Source organism: Perissodus microlepis, chromosome 13 (assembly GCF_051167445.1).
Source record: "Perissodus microlepis isolate ML-2025 ecotype Zambia chromosome 13, ASM5116744v1, whole genome shotgun sequence".
Taxonomy (NCBI): Eukaryota; Metazoa; Chordata; class Actinopteri; order Cichliformes; family Cichlidae; genus Perissodus; species Perissodus microlepis.
In genome coordinates, this window is record NC_140473.1 from 25,551,116 (window position 1) to 25,571,109 (window position 19,994).

Here is a 19,994-nt window from a genome sequence, read left to right on the forward strand (position 1 = left end):
GACAACTATCTGTGGCTGCGAGAGAAAGGCAGAGCCTCTGAATGTTAAGTGCCTCCCTGAGGGAGGAAAATAAGGCCGCTGATAAGTTAGTCAGCTGCAAATCCAACAAGTCCACATGAAGGCAGAGAGGACGGCGGTGACACGACACACACCACCTCTCCACCTCGAGTCACACACTATCTCTGCTCTCACATCCACATGCGCGCAAGTCATATGAATCCACAACACACACACGAGACAAAGACAAAAACACGGCTCAAAACAATGCACACACACGCGCGTGCTTAAAGCAGGCTCGCTGATACAAACACACACTCCGTTATGTGAAGCAGAAAAAGCGAAATCCTCCCATTCGACTCCAGCAGGAGCTCGATAAATAAAAATAAATAAAGCGGCCGGAGAAGAGGGAGGAAATCAAGCTGAACGCAGGCAGTGTGGTGGCGGCTGCAGCGCCGCTTTGGATACGCGTGTCTGCCCTCCCCACCACCATCTCCTCTTTTGCTAATTAGAATTGATTTATTATGGACCAGGTAGCTTATCAGGTGCCCGGTGAAATTACAATGGGTGTCCGAAGGCCGCGAGGAGAAAGGGGGTGGTTTGTGAGAAGGGGGTGGTGCTGGTCAATGTCGAATGGCAAAATCAATTAGCATTGATTGGCGAAAGGTTCATTTTGCCAAAGAGGACGCAGTCGAAGGGGATTAAACTTCCATGGCCCTCTGACAACTTTGATACGACACAATGGCTGCTTTTCTGGCTGCGGTGTAGTTAACAAGCTTTTAACAATATAACTGCATTTCTTTCTTCTTTTTTTTTTTTTAACATTGCAAACACTGAATGCAGCTGTGGTCAGATTCCACATCAGGCATCGGCTAGTCGGGTCTGGCTGAGAAACAGATAGCATTGATCAAGTATCTGGGAGTGAAATCCCTCGCAAGCTTGCATCTTAATCCTCATCAAGCCGAAGCAGAATTCAAATCACCCTGCTTCAGGCTCCTGATGAAGGCTGGCCCCCGCTAATGGGCGGACGCCACGTAGAAAGGACTCAGAAGAAGAGACACCAACCACTTTACTCGAACTCAAGCGACCTCGACAGTCAATTTTACCCTCCTCACTACGAAATGCAAAATGAACTTCAACTATTGCTGCCGGTCTCCTGCAGGACTCATTTGGGAAGTAATTAAACTATCCAGATGTTCTGGTAAATTTCAGGAAGATTTAGGAATGAGAGAGTAAAATGAGCTCTTGGTTGTTTTACTTTACTTGTTACATAATCTCCTCAGCTGTGAAAACTGCTGTTTAAAATGCATCTAAAGTTACAAAATTAAGAGTTTAATGTACGCATGTGCAGCCTCCCTCTGCGTGTGTGTGTCTTACCCTCGATGGCCAGCATGGCTCTCAGCTCTCTGTTCAGCAGTTCGAAACGCCTCTCCAGATCATGCTCTTTCTCCCTGTGGCAAGTTAGAAAGAGGGGAGATGGGAAACACACACACACACACACACACACACACACACACACACACACACACACACACACACACACACACACAAAGTTCATCAATATGTTAATGACTAAATCATTAAGTACTTAAAGAAACCTGCAATAAACATCGATTCGGCCACTCGCCCGAACCTTCTCTGGCTTCGCATTAATCTACTGCACATAACTGATACTCATAGTGCACAGCCCTGAGTGAAGGTGTGTGTTTGTGTGTGTATGTGTAAGGATAGAAAAAGGGAAATAAGGAGTGGAATTTGGGGGGTGAAAATGCATTAAAAACAGAAGATGAGGGAGTAGATGTGTATATGCAAGCGTGGCCCTGTGTGGATATATCTGCCACCCGCAGCACAAATTGAATTCTTTCCTCTTTCAGCCATATTAAAAAATGAGCTAATTCGGCCCCTAATAGAATTTGTCCTTCACAGGCGCCGTTTTCTCTTTGCCTCCACAAAGAGAGAACAGAAAGGGCTAATAATCAGCCCTTCTGTCAATTGGCCACTTTAAAAGCCTCTCCTTTCCCACGATATAATGTGATTATGAATACTTCAGGCTCTCCTCCACTTGCACACTTTGAAATCCCTACAGCCGCAAATGAGGAAAAAAGGCAGCGCGTGTCTCCACCTGTCGCAGCTGACCACATACAAAGAGACTGCAGATAGAGTAGCGATCGCCACATTTCTATTGATTTTATATCCCTTTCTGCATGTAAATCAATGAGTGGATAGACAGAGAGGGGGTGAATGGAGTGGAGAGGACACTCCTGCCCCGTGCAGCTTAGACGAGCTTGATCTAAAGCTCGAGGAGCAGGTTTAAAACGCTTCTCAGCTGCTTTAATTTGACATGTGAGAAATTAAAATGGAAGCAAAGACGAGGCGACAGAGAGGAAGAACAGTACGCACAGCAGAGAGAGCTGGTTCTGTCTCCTGATGAGGGCGTTCTTCTTGTTGACCAGCATGAACCACTCCTGCATCATGGCCTCCTCCTCCTCCTTGTTGTTGCCTAGAAAGAGCACAGAAACACACCAATAAATAAACCAGCAGATACACATGTTTCAAGAATAACACGTTGCTCTTTTGCGGTTTTTTTTTTTTTTTTTTACAGTGGATTGAACCTGACATAAAAATTACAGCACGCCGTGTACACCAGCATATGCACATGAAAAGCGATGAGGCAGATAAACGACGGAGCTGCTGCCCCCGCAGAGTCAGTGTGTCCACCAGATATTCATGTGTGGGTGTAAATACTCTCCTCGCTTATGTTCCCTGTGTAAACATTCACCTACTTCACACCATGCCTTCACAACGTCAATACGGCTTCAACCGGGGCGGGATTAACTCTGCGATTACCGTCGAGCGCCTTTACAGAGTGAAGCCTCTCACTGTAGGGCAATACATATCCCACCAATCACTCAGCAGGCCTTCAAAAAAAAAAAAAAAAAGTCTCTGGGACTCTCTACTGCTTAGTGTAATACCTGCTCAACACACACAGAGAGCTAGTGAGGCTCAGATGCATGGCTAATGTAAGCTTTGCCCACGCCTGGGGCTAAAGCTCTATGCTGTAACTTACTTACAAGGTACAATGGGATGCGCACAACTGATACAGACAAAGCACATCGAATCGAAAGCTTCAAATGTTAGCCAGGTAACAGTGACAGCCTCCATCGTGTTTGACCTGGAATAAAGACCAGCTGCCTGGGTGTGGAGTTTGACTCCCACTGTGCATCTGCTGGCCTCCGTGTACTAAAACCACATAATCGTAAGGTTTTAAACATACTGGAACCTGTGATCACACTCAAACCAGAAACTGACAAATGGTAACTAAATGCTCATTGAAGCTCTCAGGTGTTAAATGCTTACGGAGGAAGGGTTGATCAACAGCATTTTCACGTACGGCCCATAAACATGCACAAAAAGTTATTTAATATTTCTGGAATGAATTAAATTTGGAAACAGGATAATAGTCTGAACATTAGCTGGATGGTTACTGTAAATTTGGAACCTATTTATAAAACTTTCTAGATACTGTTTAGTGGATCTTCAGGTAACTAAGTGGGGCTATTTTGGATAGTGGCAAAGATAATGAGCAGGTGTATTTATGCTGTAAATTCATGTAGGTCTGTTTAATCCCAGGCTTTTGCTCCAATTTTCATCCTGTAATGATTGCACTGTAAGGTTTTACACCAAACCAAAGTGAAAAGACACCTCAGGCGTGTCTCTCAGGATCCAGAGGCTTTGATTAAACTGCAGTATTTGACACCCTGGGAATCAGGATGGCCTCACTGAGCAGGAACAAAAATAACAACAGTCTCAGCAGTGATGATTAATAAACACATAATAAAGATGCAAAATGCTACCAGTAAAATAATTATTTACTATAATTCTACAAATTCACAATTTATTTGTGAGTTATTGGTAATGTTATCTATTTAGGTATGATAAAAAAGACTATTACTTTAAAGGTAAATCTTTAAATGTTACCTACAGATGTTATGACTACTTTTTTTAAGGAATGGATAATCAATAAAATTAAAACTAGATTTCCATAAAATAATACTACTAAGCATCTCTTTCTGCTTGGTTTGTTTTAATAATCTCTCACGTGTTATCAATTAAAATGCTATTTATTCTTTATCGAATCTCGAGGTCAGCTGAACAGTGTCAGTGGCGATAATCCATAAGGTCCCGTTTAACTCTGCAGCGGCGATATGAATCCTTCCATTCACTGTGGTAAATGCAGCAACGGTTTTAAGAAGATTTCCAACATTTATTATCTGAGTATTGTAGCTGTAACCACTGTATCATTTATTTGATGAGAAGCTGTAAATAAATAACTTTGCTTCTTAGGAGACAAGAAAATAAGAAAGAAAGGAATTTTTCCATCAAACACACACACACACACACACACACACACACACACACACACACACACCAGTGTTCATTGCAGCAGTGGGAGCATCGGGCCACTGCGTCACTGATGACAAAAGGCAAACGCGTGGATGTGTGTGGACACCGGTGAATGTGTGGACATTTGTGATACTCTGAGCCAGCAGATGTATGTAATTTCATTTAGGAGGAGGGAGCGGGAAGGGAAAATGAAAGAAAGCAAGCAAAAAACCCCCCCAAAAAAACCAAGCGAATGAAAGAAAGCTTCGGGATTTAGCGGAATCACGGGCTCGTGGATTACTGTAGTCAACTTTGAAATGGACGACACTCGGAGGGGGGATAAAGCCGGCGCTGACAGGTCATTGTGCTGCCTCGAAGTCAAATAAAACAAGCAAATAATAATGGCAAATATTAAGCTCCTGTGACATTGTGGCGAGGCGGGCTGGAAGACGAGAGGGGATTATAAAGCTATATCCCCCACCGCTAGCCAGCCAGCTGCTAACAGCCAACCAACAGCCACATTTTATGAAAGGAGGGAGGGGAGGCGAGGGGAGAGGAAGGCAGGGAGGTCAGAGGAAAAGGTGGGAGAAGAGGGAGGAGAAAAGGGTAGAAGGAAGGAGAAAAGGGAGAGATGAGGAGGGGGGGGGAAATATTGAATGTGAAAGCAAAATGGGATGACTGGAACGAGGGAGGGAGTGGAGGAGGAAATAAAGGCGAGCAGGTGAGTCAGGGGATGGAGGGATGGAGGCAGGAGACTCGACAGCTGCTCAGCATCCACCTCCGACCTCTAGATCCTACCTGACTCTTAAAGAGACATACTGGGCGCAGATTTATTGTTATAGGTGGGTGCTAAACCCCTTTTCAATCGATTAAGCATGGGAAAATCATGTTTTACTATACCTTTAATTATAGTTTTTGAGCTGTTGGGGGAAGAGCCTTTAAAAAAATAAAAAGTTATATAACTACATTGTAATTTTACAGGCCAATTGCATTTAATGAATTATTGAAAAGTCTTCAGATTATTTAAATAGTTTTCTACTAGCTTGACTACTCGATGCAACTGAATTAACAAGACAACTGTACGCGATACCGTCATCTTAAACGTAAAAGTGATGGTCGTTTCAGTTTCATGATAATTAAGGCTCTAGTGCTGGGTTGGGGGTTTGATTCCCACTGGTGCAGCACATTCTAAAAACATCTTTGCTCCATAGAAAGCCATATGCCCATAGTGACAACAGACTGCTGAATGTGGTGGTGTATGAAAACAAATGGTGTAAATATCCTTGGCAGTCACCACTGACACTGTGTCTGCGAATCCAGCCTTGGCTCTGAGACACTGTGGATCCATGCTGGCTCTCAGGGGGCCATCTTGGATCAAAGCATCTGGCAGTTTGGCAGGGTGCATTCTGGGTCTTGCTGCTCGCCTTACACGCCACTTCTTAGTGCTCAACACAGAGCAGGGCAGAGCAGAAACAGGCCAACTCCAGTGAGACTGAAGCAATGAATTTGGCGATGGTACAGTGTGTGATGGGGACATCAAAGGGTTAGTGATGAAAATGCACAAGGTTTATCGCCATTAATATCATCCTTAGTGTTACCTCAGCTATCAATGCAGCTGTGCTGGTGAGAAACACACAAGATACAATCAACTCAGACACACACACAGAGCTGAGATACAACTGATAGACATATCCCAACAACCCCTCTATCTGATTGCCTGTCTTCCTCTTCTCTTGTTCCACTCCCGGCCTCTCTCAGAAACGCAACCAGGATACAATGACACCAACTGCCGTGTGTGGAGGGAGGCTGCTATCCTCGAGGCATGAAGACGAGGCTGGTTAGCATAGGTCACTGTGTGTTTTGGAGCATCCATATGAGAGATGGTGAGAGAGAAATGCAGAAAGAAATGGAAAAAAAAAAAAGGGGGGGGGGGGGGGGTACAAAGGCAGCCTCTATAGCCAAATAAGATTAAGATAGCAATCTTGGCCAATGTTCCATTCAGTGTTGATAGGAATAATGAAACTCACCCCGAGGTGGTCAAACTGCTGCTGCTGTTGGCCTGAGCTGCTTTGAATTAAGAGCGCCATGCTGCCATGTGCTAAATGTACAAAATTCATGCTTTAGCATTAGTCTTAGAGAGTAAAAATTAATTGACTTTAACTGGCATCACTGTATTTTTAATTGGTGACTAAAACATCAAACCAGAAGCTGCACTACTGCACTAAACCTGCAATTACTGATAACTTTAGCTTTAAATTATCGGTGTGTAGTTTAGCTTCTTTTAGCTGCTCCCTTATTTGCAAGCGGTCGCCACAGTGGACGGATCTACTTGGATGCTTCGGGGATTTGCGTCTCCCTCTTAAACCAGTGATCGATGTTAACCCTAGGACTACAGAGCGACAAAAAGACCAAAACAGATTAGTCACAATGAAAATGCTGAAAATAGGAATGTATGCAGATGTATGGGTCTGCTCTTTATTTTCCTGAGATTGCAACGATGTCAGTTGTTTAGTTTAGCCACCGCTGTGGAGAAAGCAGAAGTCACAACATAAAAGAATGTTTGCAACAAATTACAAATTTAATTATGAAGTTAATCTGTAAGAAAAGAGGGCTGCTAATGTTAACTGCTCTCAGCAACTAATACTTAAAATAATTTTTTCTCTTTGATTATTGTGAAAGAGAAAAATGTATTTTCTCTTTCATTATTGTGATCAATGGCTTCAAACAGCAACATGTGCAGTATTTGCACATGAGATGTTCATTCTAATTCATATAAATTACAGTAAGTGGATGAGCAGGGTGTCCTGCATTTGTTCCTCCCTGGAGAAACTTCTGTGCCTTGAAGGAAGCAGCTTGGATAACCGAGGAAAATGAATGCGACAGAAAGAGAAACACATTAAAAGCTGTGATCACAGCATGTTCATCTCAGTCCTTATCCCACCATTTTGTCATTTAATCCAATAGCTGCTAATCCAATTTGTCTATCGGACATATAAAAAGGCAGGGAGGAGGAGGAGAAAGAAGAGGAGGGGAAGGGAGGAGATGGAGCTGAACTTCTCTTCTGTGTTCAAGTCACTTTCTCAATTGCGGTTTATTTAGGGCAGAGCTGCACTTGTGCATCTCCCCCCATCGTTCTCTCCATCCGAGCGTCAAGCCCGTCTGATATCAGCGGGGATCGGGGGAAGAAGAAAGCCAAAGATACATGAAAGAAAATGAGAGAAGGAGGAATAAAAAGAACAGGATGAACATTGTTTCCTGTGATTAGGTAAGAGCTCGTTAAAAGGCTGTCACGGCAGTGATGTGAATATGCATGACAGGGGCCGGCCTAATCAGAGAGGTTTGTGCCGAGGACCGGAGGGAGGGGGGAATTGTGTGTAAGTAGCCTACTAAAGACTTGATTTAATTAATGTGAGGAGAGGAGTGTCTTGTTAGGAAAGGAGACAGGGAAGGACAGAGTGAAGCTTGAAAGCAGGAGAGTTTAGGCAGTTCTCAAATTCAGGTTTACCCATAAAAAGCGTCACATCTAAAGCTTACGCTTGTCTTTCTCTCCATTTCTGAAAATTAGAACACTGAAGTCAAAGATGTACTCAAAGCTATGCACGCCAAATGTTACAACACTGGTGAGATGTGTAAGAATCAAACTGCCTAGCCACTGCATGTGATTCCTCCTGCTCTCTCCTATTCTATTCTCCTCTCCTCTGGAGTGGTGCTGAGGGCTATTTTTCCAAGGGAGTCTTGTACGAGGCCTCTTTTAGGTGTCCTCAATGGCACAATGGGTCCTAGCTCATAGAACAGATTCCTGCTTTATTGAACCTGTGTATAAGGTCTGGTGAATGGAACACATTAACCGATTCACACTCACCTCTTTCCTCTTGCTCCCCCCGGATAGAGAAAAGTAAAAATTCAGAAAAAAAAAGAAAGAGGAGGGAAAAAAACCCTCCTCTCACACTGAGGCACAATGCGTGCCTTTTCCACTGGTGTCATTTGTCAACCACTGCTTGCTTTACAACTTACAAAAGAGGTGAAGGTAGGGGAGAGGGAGAGGAGGAGAAGCAGGAGTAGGGTGCTGCAGAGTTTTGGAGGCACTGAGATTAATTAAATCTGATGCATAATCATAAGCAGGGCTGCAGAATTATTTGTTTCTGATTTCACGCAATATGCTGACAGGGGAAGCCCATCTTTCAAAATGCTGATGTTGGAAGAGCAACAGCACAGGCCTGCTGAATGACGATGAATATTTTCATCATACGATTGTTTTGTTACCATAATCAGTAATAAAAGGAGATCAGGAGGGGATGAGTGTTACGAAATTATGCTGGATAAAATAATTATTGCCTATTTAACAACTGTTTGGATGTGACTGGTGAAACTGACTCGGGGTTGGGAACTGTAAACCGAGCAGGAGGCCTGTGGCATCTCTCTCTCACACACACACACACACACACACACACACACACACACACACACACACACACACACACACGGGATTTATTCTGCAACGTTTCCTGAATCCAAAAGCTGCAAAATTCTTTTATAAAGTTTCATATGTGGAAACATGCTTTTTATTTTCATACATATATTCATATATATTTCATTCATTTTCATATAACACATGCTGTTTTAGGTTAATTTTTAATATGGAGTCCTGATGATGAGCCTAGTTTGAGGGAGGAGAAGAGTCAGACTGTCAAAGCCTAACATGTTATCCTGCTAACATGTTTCTTCCTTTCCATCCGCCACTCTTCACCTCTTTAATCTTTTCTGTGGACTCTTCTAAATATATAGAAACGTATGTGCGCATGCACGCACACACGCACACACACACACACACACACACACAAGCAAACACACACCACTGGGTAAACACATTTGACCTCAGAGCCAACAGTAGAGCAACCTCCAAACACCTCTACCTCAGAAGCTAAGGACAGATGGGAGCTTTGGCAAACAGAGTTCACATAATAGACTGAGTGAGGAGATGAAATGCTCATATTAGGTGGTTTCATTTTCACACACACGCATGCACACTGAACAGCAGCTGAAGAGTATATTTGGACAAGAGAAGTAATTTCTCCTCTTTCAACTTTCTTTAGCGTCTCATTTTAAATATTTAAATCAAACATATTTTATTTGATCACATAAAGGGGCTGAAAGGTGCTCAGATCAGAACAAAATAAGTGCCATTCCCAGAGTCTTTTTCTAGGAGAACCAGCCATGCCGTGACAATCACAAATATGCACTCTGCCTCGACTCACCCCCGAAGCATCTCCTCCTCTCTCCTCCCTCCCCCATCTCCATCAAATTGTGTTTCTGCTACAAATCAATAAACATTATCAGAGAGTGGCAGACTATGGGCTGGTGGAGGCAGCTTCTGTCTGTTAAAGCCCAGACCGCCCGGTCTCTATCACAGCCTGGGTGAGAAGGCCAGGAGGAAACAGAAAGATGCACACAAGAGAGAGAGAAAGGCGGGCAATGCGAGTCCACGAACGCACACACAAGTTATAGGGATTTACAGTAAACATAAGATGGAAGCAGAGTGCATACAAACTGAGCCACAATCAAACACAGATATGCTCAAACAGAGCATTTGGAGCATGTGCAGTCCTGCAGAGTGAATTTTCACATCCATACAAATGGAGAAAACAACCACAGCGAGCTGACTGGAAGAGAAAGGAACAGCAGTGAAGCACTGAGGTGTTTAACAATAATCCTAACAGTGCAGCACAGGCTGTTTTGACCATGCCATTCAATGTCAATAAGAAATTAAAGGGGGGAAAGAAAAAAAAACCCCACACAGAGTCAGCCTAAAGTCAACAGCGGCTTTAAACACTCCCTAACCCATTAGGCTGCTGTATCACCCACTCTATGCTTGTCAGCTCACTTTAGCTTTAGCGTCAGAAATCCCCACACTCTCCAACGCGCTACACGAACCATTTAACTGAGCCCTAAATAAGATGATTTTTAACTCGTCCCCACTTAGCTTGGGGCTGGAAAAGGAAAATCAGTGGGTCTGCCATACGCCATTTCTCAATTACCTTTCTCATTATTGTCACCCGTGTTCATTACTACTATTATCACCCTTCCTTTTCTGTTGCACCCCCCTGCCCCACTTTAGGCTAGCTCAGGCCGTTGTGGCTGTCGCGTTGGATGAAGAGAGGGGAGAGGCGCGGCAGAATCGAGAGCTTTTTTCAGGGCCGGAGCACTTCAGGTAATTAATATAGCAAGAGGGGGCAGATGAGAGGAGACGGAGAATATGTGAGTGTATGTACGCCTGTGTGTGTGTTTTTGCTGAAATGTCTGATTGGGGAGATCACCTGCCGATACCCCCTAAAAGGTATTTCATTAGCGGGCCTTTTACCATACAAGCAGAGCAACAAAGCCTCAGTTACGCCTGTCTCCACTCCAACTCGACAGGGCCCTCCAGGACGTCTGTAGCTGTGTGTGGGAAGAGTAAAGAAGAGTGGAGGAGCAGAGAGGAGAGGCTATCCCTGTTCATAATCTCATGACAAAAGGCAAAAAGGCATCATCCTATTACCAGTGTGATCTTCACCAGCTCCTGCTAGCCACTTTCCACAGGGGGCTCTCTTTTATTATTAAGGTGAGTAGGTGATAGGGAGCAGGAAAGGCGCGCGGCGCCTCCCTATTAGCCCTGGGACAAGAGTCGGTATGAAGGGGGAGAGAAGAGCGGAGAGACCCCATGCTAGGGTCCTGTTTGGAGTCTTTTTTCTCTTTCTCAGAATGAGAGCCTTTGCTTGGACCTTCGGGAGGCGGCTTCTATTAGGCTTCAGTGCTACAACACAAAGTGTGAGAGATTCTTCAATCAAGCAGCTCAATGCCAGAAGTGATGATCACTGGGAAAACATCTTGAGCTCCATCTGTTGAAACTCATTTGTATCTGGTTCACGTTACTCCTTAGCTCCACCGTTACATGGCAGCAATGAGGTATTGGGGTACAGATTTAAATGAGGTACATTTATTCAAGCTGAGCCTTGGTGGTCAACTCCTGATGGCTGATATCCGCCAAGTCCTACGTGATTTGACCAGTGCTTCTTCAAGCATAAAAACACTTGTACTGTGGTTTCGGTTTAAACGTCACAGAGGTGTATTTTTGAGTATCCACAGCACAGTGAGAGGAAAGAGGTTGGGGGAGAGAAACACAGATTAGTCTGTTTTTTTTCCTGAGTGTTTTGTCTTCATCTTAGTGGGGGGTGCTTTCCTCTAGCCTCAGGTTACACAAGGGAATTGTGGGAAATAAAACTAGGCTGAGCTAGGTTTGGAATAACAGCAGTGCTTGACCTACCATTAAAACATACAGAAAAGGTATAAGTGTATTAGTGTAAGCTTGTGCTTTACACTAATAAACTAAAGATGTTTTTGAGTACTGCAGGTAGTACTGAAGGTCTCTTTTAAGATAAATTTAAAGAATATGAGTGATGTGTAAGTAAATGATAAATAGACTATATGTACATAGCATCTTTCTACACAATAAGGGCACTCAAAGAGTTTTCTTACTACAAGCCACATTCACTCAGTCACACACATTCACACGCACACTCTGATGGACACATCAGGGTTCTGCATCCTGCCTGACGATACTTCAAAGGAGTCAGGGATCGAAACACCAACCTTCTGATTAGTGAACGACCTGCTCTCATATTTGAACCACAGGCACATCTAAAATTCAGCAAAACATTTTATATTCTGTTTTCCAGCTCCACAATTTCAGTATATTTTAAGTTCAATTTATCAAAAAAAGGCTTCAATGATTATTTTTTCACTGCCTTTTGGTGTCACCGCTTGAAGAAAAAAAAATAATTAGAAATAACATTTGAAATAACAATTAGTAACAATTTCACTGAGTTAATAATTAGTGTCATTGTAAAGCTCTTTATAAAGGTGGTTTTTCTAAAATTATATTGCAATATATTTCATAAAGGTGACAGATTACATGGAGAAAAAAAATTAGATTCAAGAGTTATTTAATATTATTAACTGTAACAACGAACGGACCCACCACTGTAGCAAAGAAATTTGGGTACGTTCTAATGACTACAATGAAATATTCTGCAGAGAATCATGACTAACACTTGTAGAGTAGAAATATTTATTGCTGCAGAAACCTTGAGACAAAGACTCTGTGATGATGGAACAGATCAACTGATGGAGATGAGGTGTGTGATTAATCCTTGTGTGATTAAAAAACACGATTAATCACACGAGGACACTTTGTAGCATCTGTGATAGGTAAAGGAAACTTTAAAGGTAAACTCAGAGAGAGCCTTTAAGAAAACCTCAGGATCATAAACAAACTAATTTTAGTGGCTTTGTCGCCTGAAGGTTACAAGGCTATGTGAACTCAGCGGTTAATTGTTTTGACTGCAACTGACTATTGAGCCTAAGAGTGCGTGAATAAGAGCAAGAGGAGCAAAGTGACATCACAGAGATGTGTTAAGTAATGTTACATTTCTGAACTCAAAATGAAAAGATTTCTTTTTGAATGTTTAAAATAAGTATTTCATCATGAAATCAAAACATAAATCATATATTGCTTCAAAGTTATAGTTTCCAGCTACAGTATTTGCTTGTGCTCCTAATGCTTGATGGTGAGATGATGCAAATGGCAACAAGTCACTGCTCAGTCTGGCTCCGCTGCCGAACAACTGCAGTCACTTCAGTCAGTCAACTGCAGTCACCGTTCCAGCAGGAGGACACTTTAATGAGCACTTTACATCACTGTGCATTTATACATGGAAGAATCTTACACATAGATGCTCGCGTGCACACGCTTTCCTGCCTGCATAAAGTCAAATATTTGGTAATTCCGTCTGATAGACTGAAGTTTGAAGGCCCTTTAAAGGTATGTTAAACGTACAGATTCTCAAGAGATGCACACCATCCATCCTGACAGTCCCCACACACACACACACACACACACACCCACACACACACACACACACACAATCATCGTCGTCGTCCTCCTTTCTCCTCTGTAGCCCAGTAAAAAGCCTGTGATGACCTGGGTGTGTAGCTTATTAACCTCTCCATCAGTTCTTATCAGCCAATGAATAGCCCAGTCATCTGCCTCTCCTGCTGAATCTTAGGGTGAAAAATTTCTCCTCACGTCAGGGCTATAATTCAATCCACACAAAAATCATTTAAGGAGCACACACATGTGCACGCACGCACGCACACACACACATACAATGGGGACCACAGTGGAAACATTTTGTCAGCCTTGTTCTCGGTGGGTTTGCAGGACTGGTGTGGACCAGATGTTACAGAAATTCTCAAACAACAGGAGTGTACATGGTGTGTTTGTGTGTGTGCGCGTGCGTGCGCTGTGTATGCCTGCCTGCATGCATGCATGCATGAGTGTGTTTGAGGGCGGGAATAAATTAATGGCTGATTTCTCCCCTTGCTTTGATGGCATTAAGAGCCCTCTTCTTCTCAATCTGCCGCGTTAAATGCTTTTCTCTCCTTCTTCTTTTCCATCCGTCTCTCCCTCTTTTTCTTGACAAGCAGGGCCACCCAGCAGAAAGCAACTGATGCAAAACGCCAGAGTAATCTCCCCCTCCATCCACCACCACCACCACCACCATCCCTCCCCGCTATCTTTAGTCTTTGACACAGTAGCCATTATCTGTGGGATTTAGTTAAACCAAACCTTCATGTATTTGTTAGGCCCTGGGTTCGTTTTTTCTTCTGACTGCTCTGCTTGAGTGTGGTTAGGCTGCGAGGAATTGGAGGGGCGGGGGTTACATCATCAGTACAGCCTGACGGAGACTCGTGGAGGGGGTCTACAATGCCATCTAGCTGGATCCTACTCATGATGGTAAATATGTTAAGCTGAAATGTGCAACCTTGTTTGTTTTTGCTGCTGCAAGAACACTAAACCCAGACATTAAAGGCTCAAACATGATTGATTTAAGCCAAACCCTGAAAAATACTGTACGTCATTTCTGTTTAGCATTATTAACCCAACACTGATTCCAGTCAAATATGGGATAAAAAAAGAGGTTTCTTGACTTTTTAATAAAATTTACATCCTTAAAAAAGGTGTGGAATGAACCTAAATTTCCCCTTAACCAACCTAAATATTCCAATCAAACTTATTAATAATCAAGTCAAAACCAATGCGATTGTGCTAATGTAGCTAAAAATTATATTACCTAAACAGGTGTTTGACCAGTAAACAGGTTATACTGTATTATTTAGAGATACGTGCATTCAACTGCATTGTTTTTTGTCCAGTTTTAATCTCATAGCAACCATCTGCTACAACACAGACAATCACAATGAACTGTCAGTCTCATTTCCACTCCCATCTCACATTAAAACCAAGGTTTTCCTCTCTGCCACATGCAGCCACAGAGCTAAAAAGCACTGTAAACGAATCATGTTGAAACTCGCAGGTAAGCCAGGGCTCGGCGGGGCTAAACTAAGGTTAAGCCATGTGGTTTAGCTTCCCGGGAATGTGTTTACACACACACTGAGGTGTGAACCATTTAGGGAGCTTAGAGGGGTGGAGAAACACGAGTTGATTTAGCGCTAGTGTAAACGCCGGTACCTGTTGACGGGTGTTAATTGGGACAGCTTAAGACAAACAGCATAAATCTGTAGGGATTCTCAGGCTGGCCGAGCAATCATCGAGCTGCAGGAGAGCGAGCAAAATAAGGCTGGATATCAAGTTACTTTTTTCAATTAGTTTCAAACTGTTAGGACCTAAAAGCAGTCAACAGATGTCTGTAGTCATGATAACTTATTCTTTAACCTGATATGAATAAAAAGATGCAGAGATGTCAAAAGAAATTCCACCAGACCCAAAGCCATTTCTACTGGGTTTGTATCTAAAAGAACAGAAATGAACAAATATTAATGAACCACAGTGTTTTAAAGCAGAAAATCCTAACAGCACTGTGGAAAAAAACAAACCAGATGTCAAACATTCCACCTGAAACGAACGCATATATACTGAAAGAGAAAAGAAATACATTATAAGAGGGCTGTGGACCTTTTTTAAACTCTTTTTTGAATATTTGGATTTCATAGACGTGTTGAGTAATTAATTCATACTAAGTATGCTGTGTTTTCTTTGTTACACACGTTGAATGAACAAAAGTATTTTATTAATATTTATTTTCTATACTTGAACTTAAAATAATAAATATGAATAAATTAGGTGTCTTGATATGAATTGTCATGTATGAATATAAGAGCAGGGCTCTAGACTAACTTTTTGCCATGGGCGTACCGGTACGCCTAACTTTAAAAAGTTAGGCGTACCGGCACAAAAGTTAGGCGCACACAAATTTTATAATAATTTATATAATATAATGTGTTTTTCTGGATACACTGTGCTTTTTCAGCTTTCAAAGATTGATGACACCGTGTCAGAGCACTGGCTATGAATTTCAGAAGGATCAGGCCTTAACTTAACAGAAAAGTTAGCAATAGTTCTTTTCCTATTACAGCTACATCCACTTCTGTCGTGCCTAGGCTGCTCACTAGGGCTGGGTATCATCACTGATTTCTATAATCCGTTCGATTCCGGTTTTCAAAGTCCCGATTCGATTCAACTTAGCCTCAGACAGTCAGAAATATTATAATTCTGATCATTTATCAGTACTGACTTCATCAGAATTGTGAACATCACAGCAGATGCCTTTGTGTGAAAGTAACTGAGAATAAAACACAGAAAAACATGAAGGAGATTTTCCTGGTCTGGCTTTTTATAGCAGATAACCTTAAAAATATTCTACAATGTTCTGCATATAAAGTTTAAATTTCTTCAGTGTTGAACAACAGAAAAAAATAGGCTTTCTTGTCCGAGGTCATTTAAGTGAAAAAAAGAAAAAGAAAAGAAAAAGACAGCAGCCGACAGCGCTGTAACCAACGGTAGACTGGTGGGTAATAAGCGAATGACTAATACAGAAACCAGAGATTGGAGACGGGAAACTGTTCTTGAAGTACAGAGAGAGATAGAGAGAGAGTTAGCTGTGCATGAAGTGTGATTTTAATAGTCGTGGAAGCGGGCCGTCGGGTGAGAAAGCGGAGAAAGACAAAGTTGATTCTGATGCGTCGGTCCGTTCTGTGTTTACGTCTTTGTGTGGAATCCGTGTACCTGCTCTCATTTACTGTTTGGTTGTTGTTGAAATGGTTTTGTGAGCTTTAATCTGAGAATTCTGGCGTTTCTGGCAAAACACAGTTATATTTAAAAGTCGATTCGGATTTAATGAATTGATATCGCTTTATTCAAGCTACTCACCTCCCACTTCCACCTGCACTTTCAACTGGACCATGGCCAATCAGAGAGGTCCCGCCCCTTACTATCTCTGATTGGTTTAGTCCACGATAGGGGCAAAATGTGTGTCTGTTGTTGACCACAGGGAAGGTTGCAGATTTTTTTTTTTTTTTTTGCTACCCGAACAGTTGGTCGCACAGGTGCAACCAAATATTTTTTTTTAGTCGCACCACTGAAAAATTTGGTCGCATTTGCGACCAAATTGGTCGCACTCTAGAGCCCTGAAGAGGATAATTTTCTGTTCATTTTCGTTTTGTTTCTGATTTCTGATTAAATGCTGACATTTATTTTTAAAATATTAACAAAGATTATCATGAAAAAAAAAAGCAAGCTTTGGATAATTTTTGTGTAGGCATAGGCAAAGAATAGTCGCTATTTTCAGCTTTAATTGTGATGCACAGCCTGGTGAAGCCACCTGTAGGTGGAGGATTTTTTGAATGAAGTAGTGAGAGTTTGTAAGATGTAGAGAGTGGTGATAACCCCCAGTGGAGGACCCCCCTCAACCTGCTGACAGACAGCTGCAGCCTTTTTAGCATAAGTGGCTCCGCCTGCTCCATTAGCAAAGAGAAGAAGGAGGGTGTGTGTGTGAGTGTGTGTGGGGATGGTGGGTGGGAGGGAGCTCAACCCCCCCTGGGGTAGATGTTAGAACAAATTTGAGGGGTGTCATATTACACGGCTTGTGACAAGAGGCCGAGGGGAGGTGAATGATGAATTTACTTAATGAATTAATCTGTGGACCAGTAATGGCTCCGCTAACAACATTAGTCATCCTTCTTACATCTCTGTGTTGCGATTCCTCCCTCATCTCTTCCTGTTACACAATCATTTTATCCACTCCTCCGACAGCCGTTTCCCCTCAGATATCAGCTTCTGTTTCCCATGGTTAGGTACATTTAACTAACTGAAAACTACCAATTAATAAAGTCTTTCGATTTCTTGATAAATACTCAAACTTTACATTGTTTTTAATGTGTTTATAAACACACCTTTCAATCTGGAATAGCCTTAAATTAACACAGACACCAACACCAGGCTGATGAAGCTTCTGATTCAATACACAGATGCAAAATTATTGCAGTGTTTAAATAGACATTTAAATGGAAATGTATTGGGAAAGACAGCTGTTGGTATTTGTAGCCTGGAGTGCTCATAACAATGGGGAAATGGGGAGGAGTGTGTGTGTGTGTGTGTGTGTGTGTGTGTGTGGGGGGGTGGGGGGGGGGGTGATGACAAGCAGCTGTGTTAGCAAGTGAATGGTGTAATTACTGGCCAAACCTCTGTCATTAACCTGCATTGTGGAGTGCCACCACATCAGTTACCATAAGAAAGCCTTGATTAATTGACTGTAACGATGAAATTCAATTATGTTATTGGGCTGGAGTTTTTAAATGAAATAATAATTAATTATATAATGGAGGGAAAAAATAAACATCTTTAGCCAAAATGTGCATTGGAGGATTATCATTGAGAAGAGGTGAAAACCAGTAAGTAAAGTAAGAGATGGCTGAAAGACTGTGGATTAAACTCTGACAAGCCAAGAGAAATCCCCCCCCACAAAAGAAGTCAACAACAACAACAACAAAACAAATAGTAATTTATTGCTCAAATTTAACAATTTAATTAAAAAAAAAAATCATATATTTTCACTTTATCTGGTTGTGTGGATCACTGTGCTGCTAAAAAGATTATTTTTCTGTCCTCTGTGTAGCTGTGGGTGTTCGCATGTGTGTGTAATTTCGACACAATTTCGTGTTTGGCAGCTTGCAGCGTGCTTTGGACCGGCTGCTGCATGGGGTCTCAGGCGAAGAGGCAGCTGATGAAAGCGTTGGCGGGATGCTCCAATAAAGAGCAGATTATCATAAGCGGCCATTGTCCACCTCCGAATTCTCTCCAACAACCGCCCCCCGCCCCGGCCTCCTCATCTTCACTTACTCACCCTGTGGCTGAAAATGTTAATCGGCGCCATCACTGGCAGGAAACACAGATGGGCTGCCCGGCCCAGTGAACACAACTTTACCTAGTTCTGAGTAACCGTTATAACGAAAGAAAATATAGCTAAATGACACAGGATGATTTCTGCTCCAGTTTGGAAACAAATTTAACTTGCACGTCTCTGTACTAAGAAGCCACCCCCCCTCGACTCCAATCCCCTCCTTCCTCCCACCCTCCCGGTGACTCCATCCACCCGGCTCGTTTTATCTGAAGATTCTCAGACAATGCCTAGAGGATCCCATTCCCTAATCTTCCTAAAAATCCCCCTTTCATCCCCACTGTTAAAGAATGTATGAAAGGCTGACACCGAGCTGGAGAAAAGCAGGAGGGGAGGGGAGAGAAAGGAGGAGAAGAAGAAGGAGCAGCGCACATCTGGGAGTGAGGGTGGTGTTACTGCGCTGGACTGTGAGGGTGGAGGACGGGAGGAGGACAGGAGCTCCACGCTGGTCGCTTGTGCTCAGTCCTTGCAAGTTGAGTAATTAAATTGTTTTGCTGCTCAAACATTCAAATGGCCGAGGAGATTAAGGGCATGGGCGGGAAAGGGAGTCTGTGTGTGTGTGTGTATGTGTGTGTGGGGGGGTGTTAATCTGTGTTCTGACCCAGTTGAACCTTAGAGTCACACACACACACACACACTTCACACAAAACAACAAGAAAAAAAAAAAAGCTCAAATCCTTTGTTTTGTTCCCTCAAAGGCAAGAAAAAGGCAATGGGTTTTAAAGGAGTGATCCCTAGATTTCTTTTCTTGCCCCATAGGGAAGAACGGTGCATTTGCTCCTGAAGTGAATTCAAGATGACCACAAACACATTCCACCGTGGTCTAATACCAAACCATTCGATTGAAAGCGAGTGCTCTTTTCGTAACCCTGACAACAACAACAACAACAAGAAAAAGACCACGGGCTTTGAAAAGAAGTGAGCGCATCTTCTCTTGGCTGTGTCTATCTCAGTTGCCACGAGCTTAGCTTACGAACCGAGTCTGTGATTATGGATAAACAATAGTGGCAATCGTTCTGTGTTCAACTATCTCAATCAGAATTCACACAGTGGACAAGCTTTCAGCATAGCCTGTGTTTATTTTGGGAGGCTCAGGAGGAGAGGTGAATGTGGAGAATGTCTATCTAAGAATGAAAAAAAAAAAAGCAATCAGAGGAAAACGTGAAAAGCAGCACCTGAAAAACAAAGTGACCGCTGATTAAAGCCAACACTAAACCCTCTCCTCTCCCTCCATCTTTCAGTGTGTGAACTGTAGAGGGTATTATACTCTAAACACTTTTTCTTCTCTCAGTGCTGAAAGATTAGACTGGTTATCCCATTAAA

The 19,994-nt window shown here is 42.6% G+C and overlaps 1 protein-coding gene across 4 annotated transcripts in view; it reads right to left on the reverse strand.

Annotated features, from left to right (window-relative positions):
* Positions 1 to 19,994, reverse strand: part of ehbp1 (EH domain binding protein 1) — a 159,940-nt gene that overhangs the window by 7,692 nt on the left and 132,254 nt on the right. For all 4 annotated transcript variants that reach the window (XM_084948666.1, XM_084948667.1, XM_084948669.1 and 1 more), the window contains 2 exons: positions 2,398 to 2,497; positions 1,375 to 1,448 (listed from right to left, as the gene is read on the reverse strand). In XM_084948666.1, the coding sequence (XP_084804792.1) occupies positions 1,375 to 1,448; positions 2,398 to 2,497 (174 nt within the window). The remainder of the gene's footprint in view (positions 1 to 1,374; positions 1,449 to 2,397; positions 2,498 to 19,994) is intronic.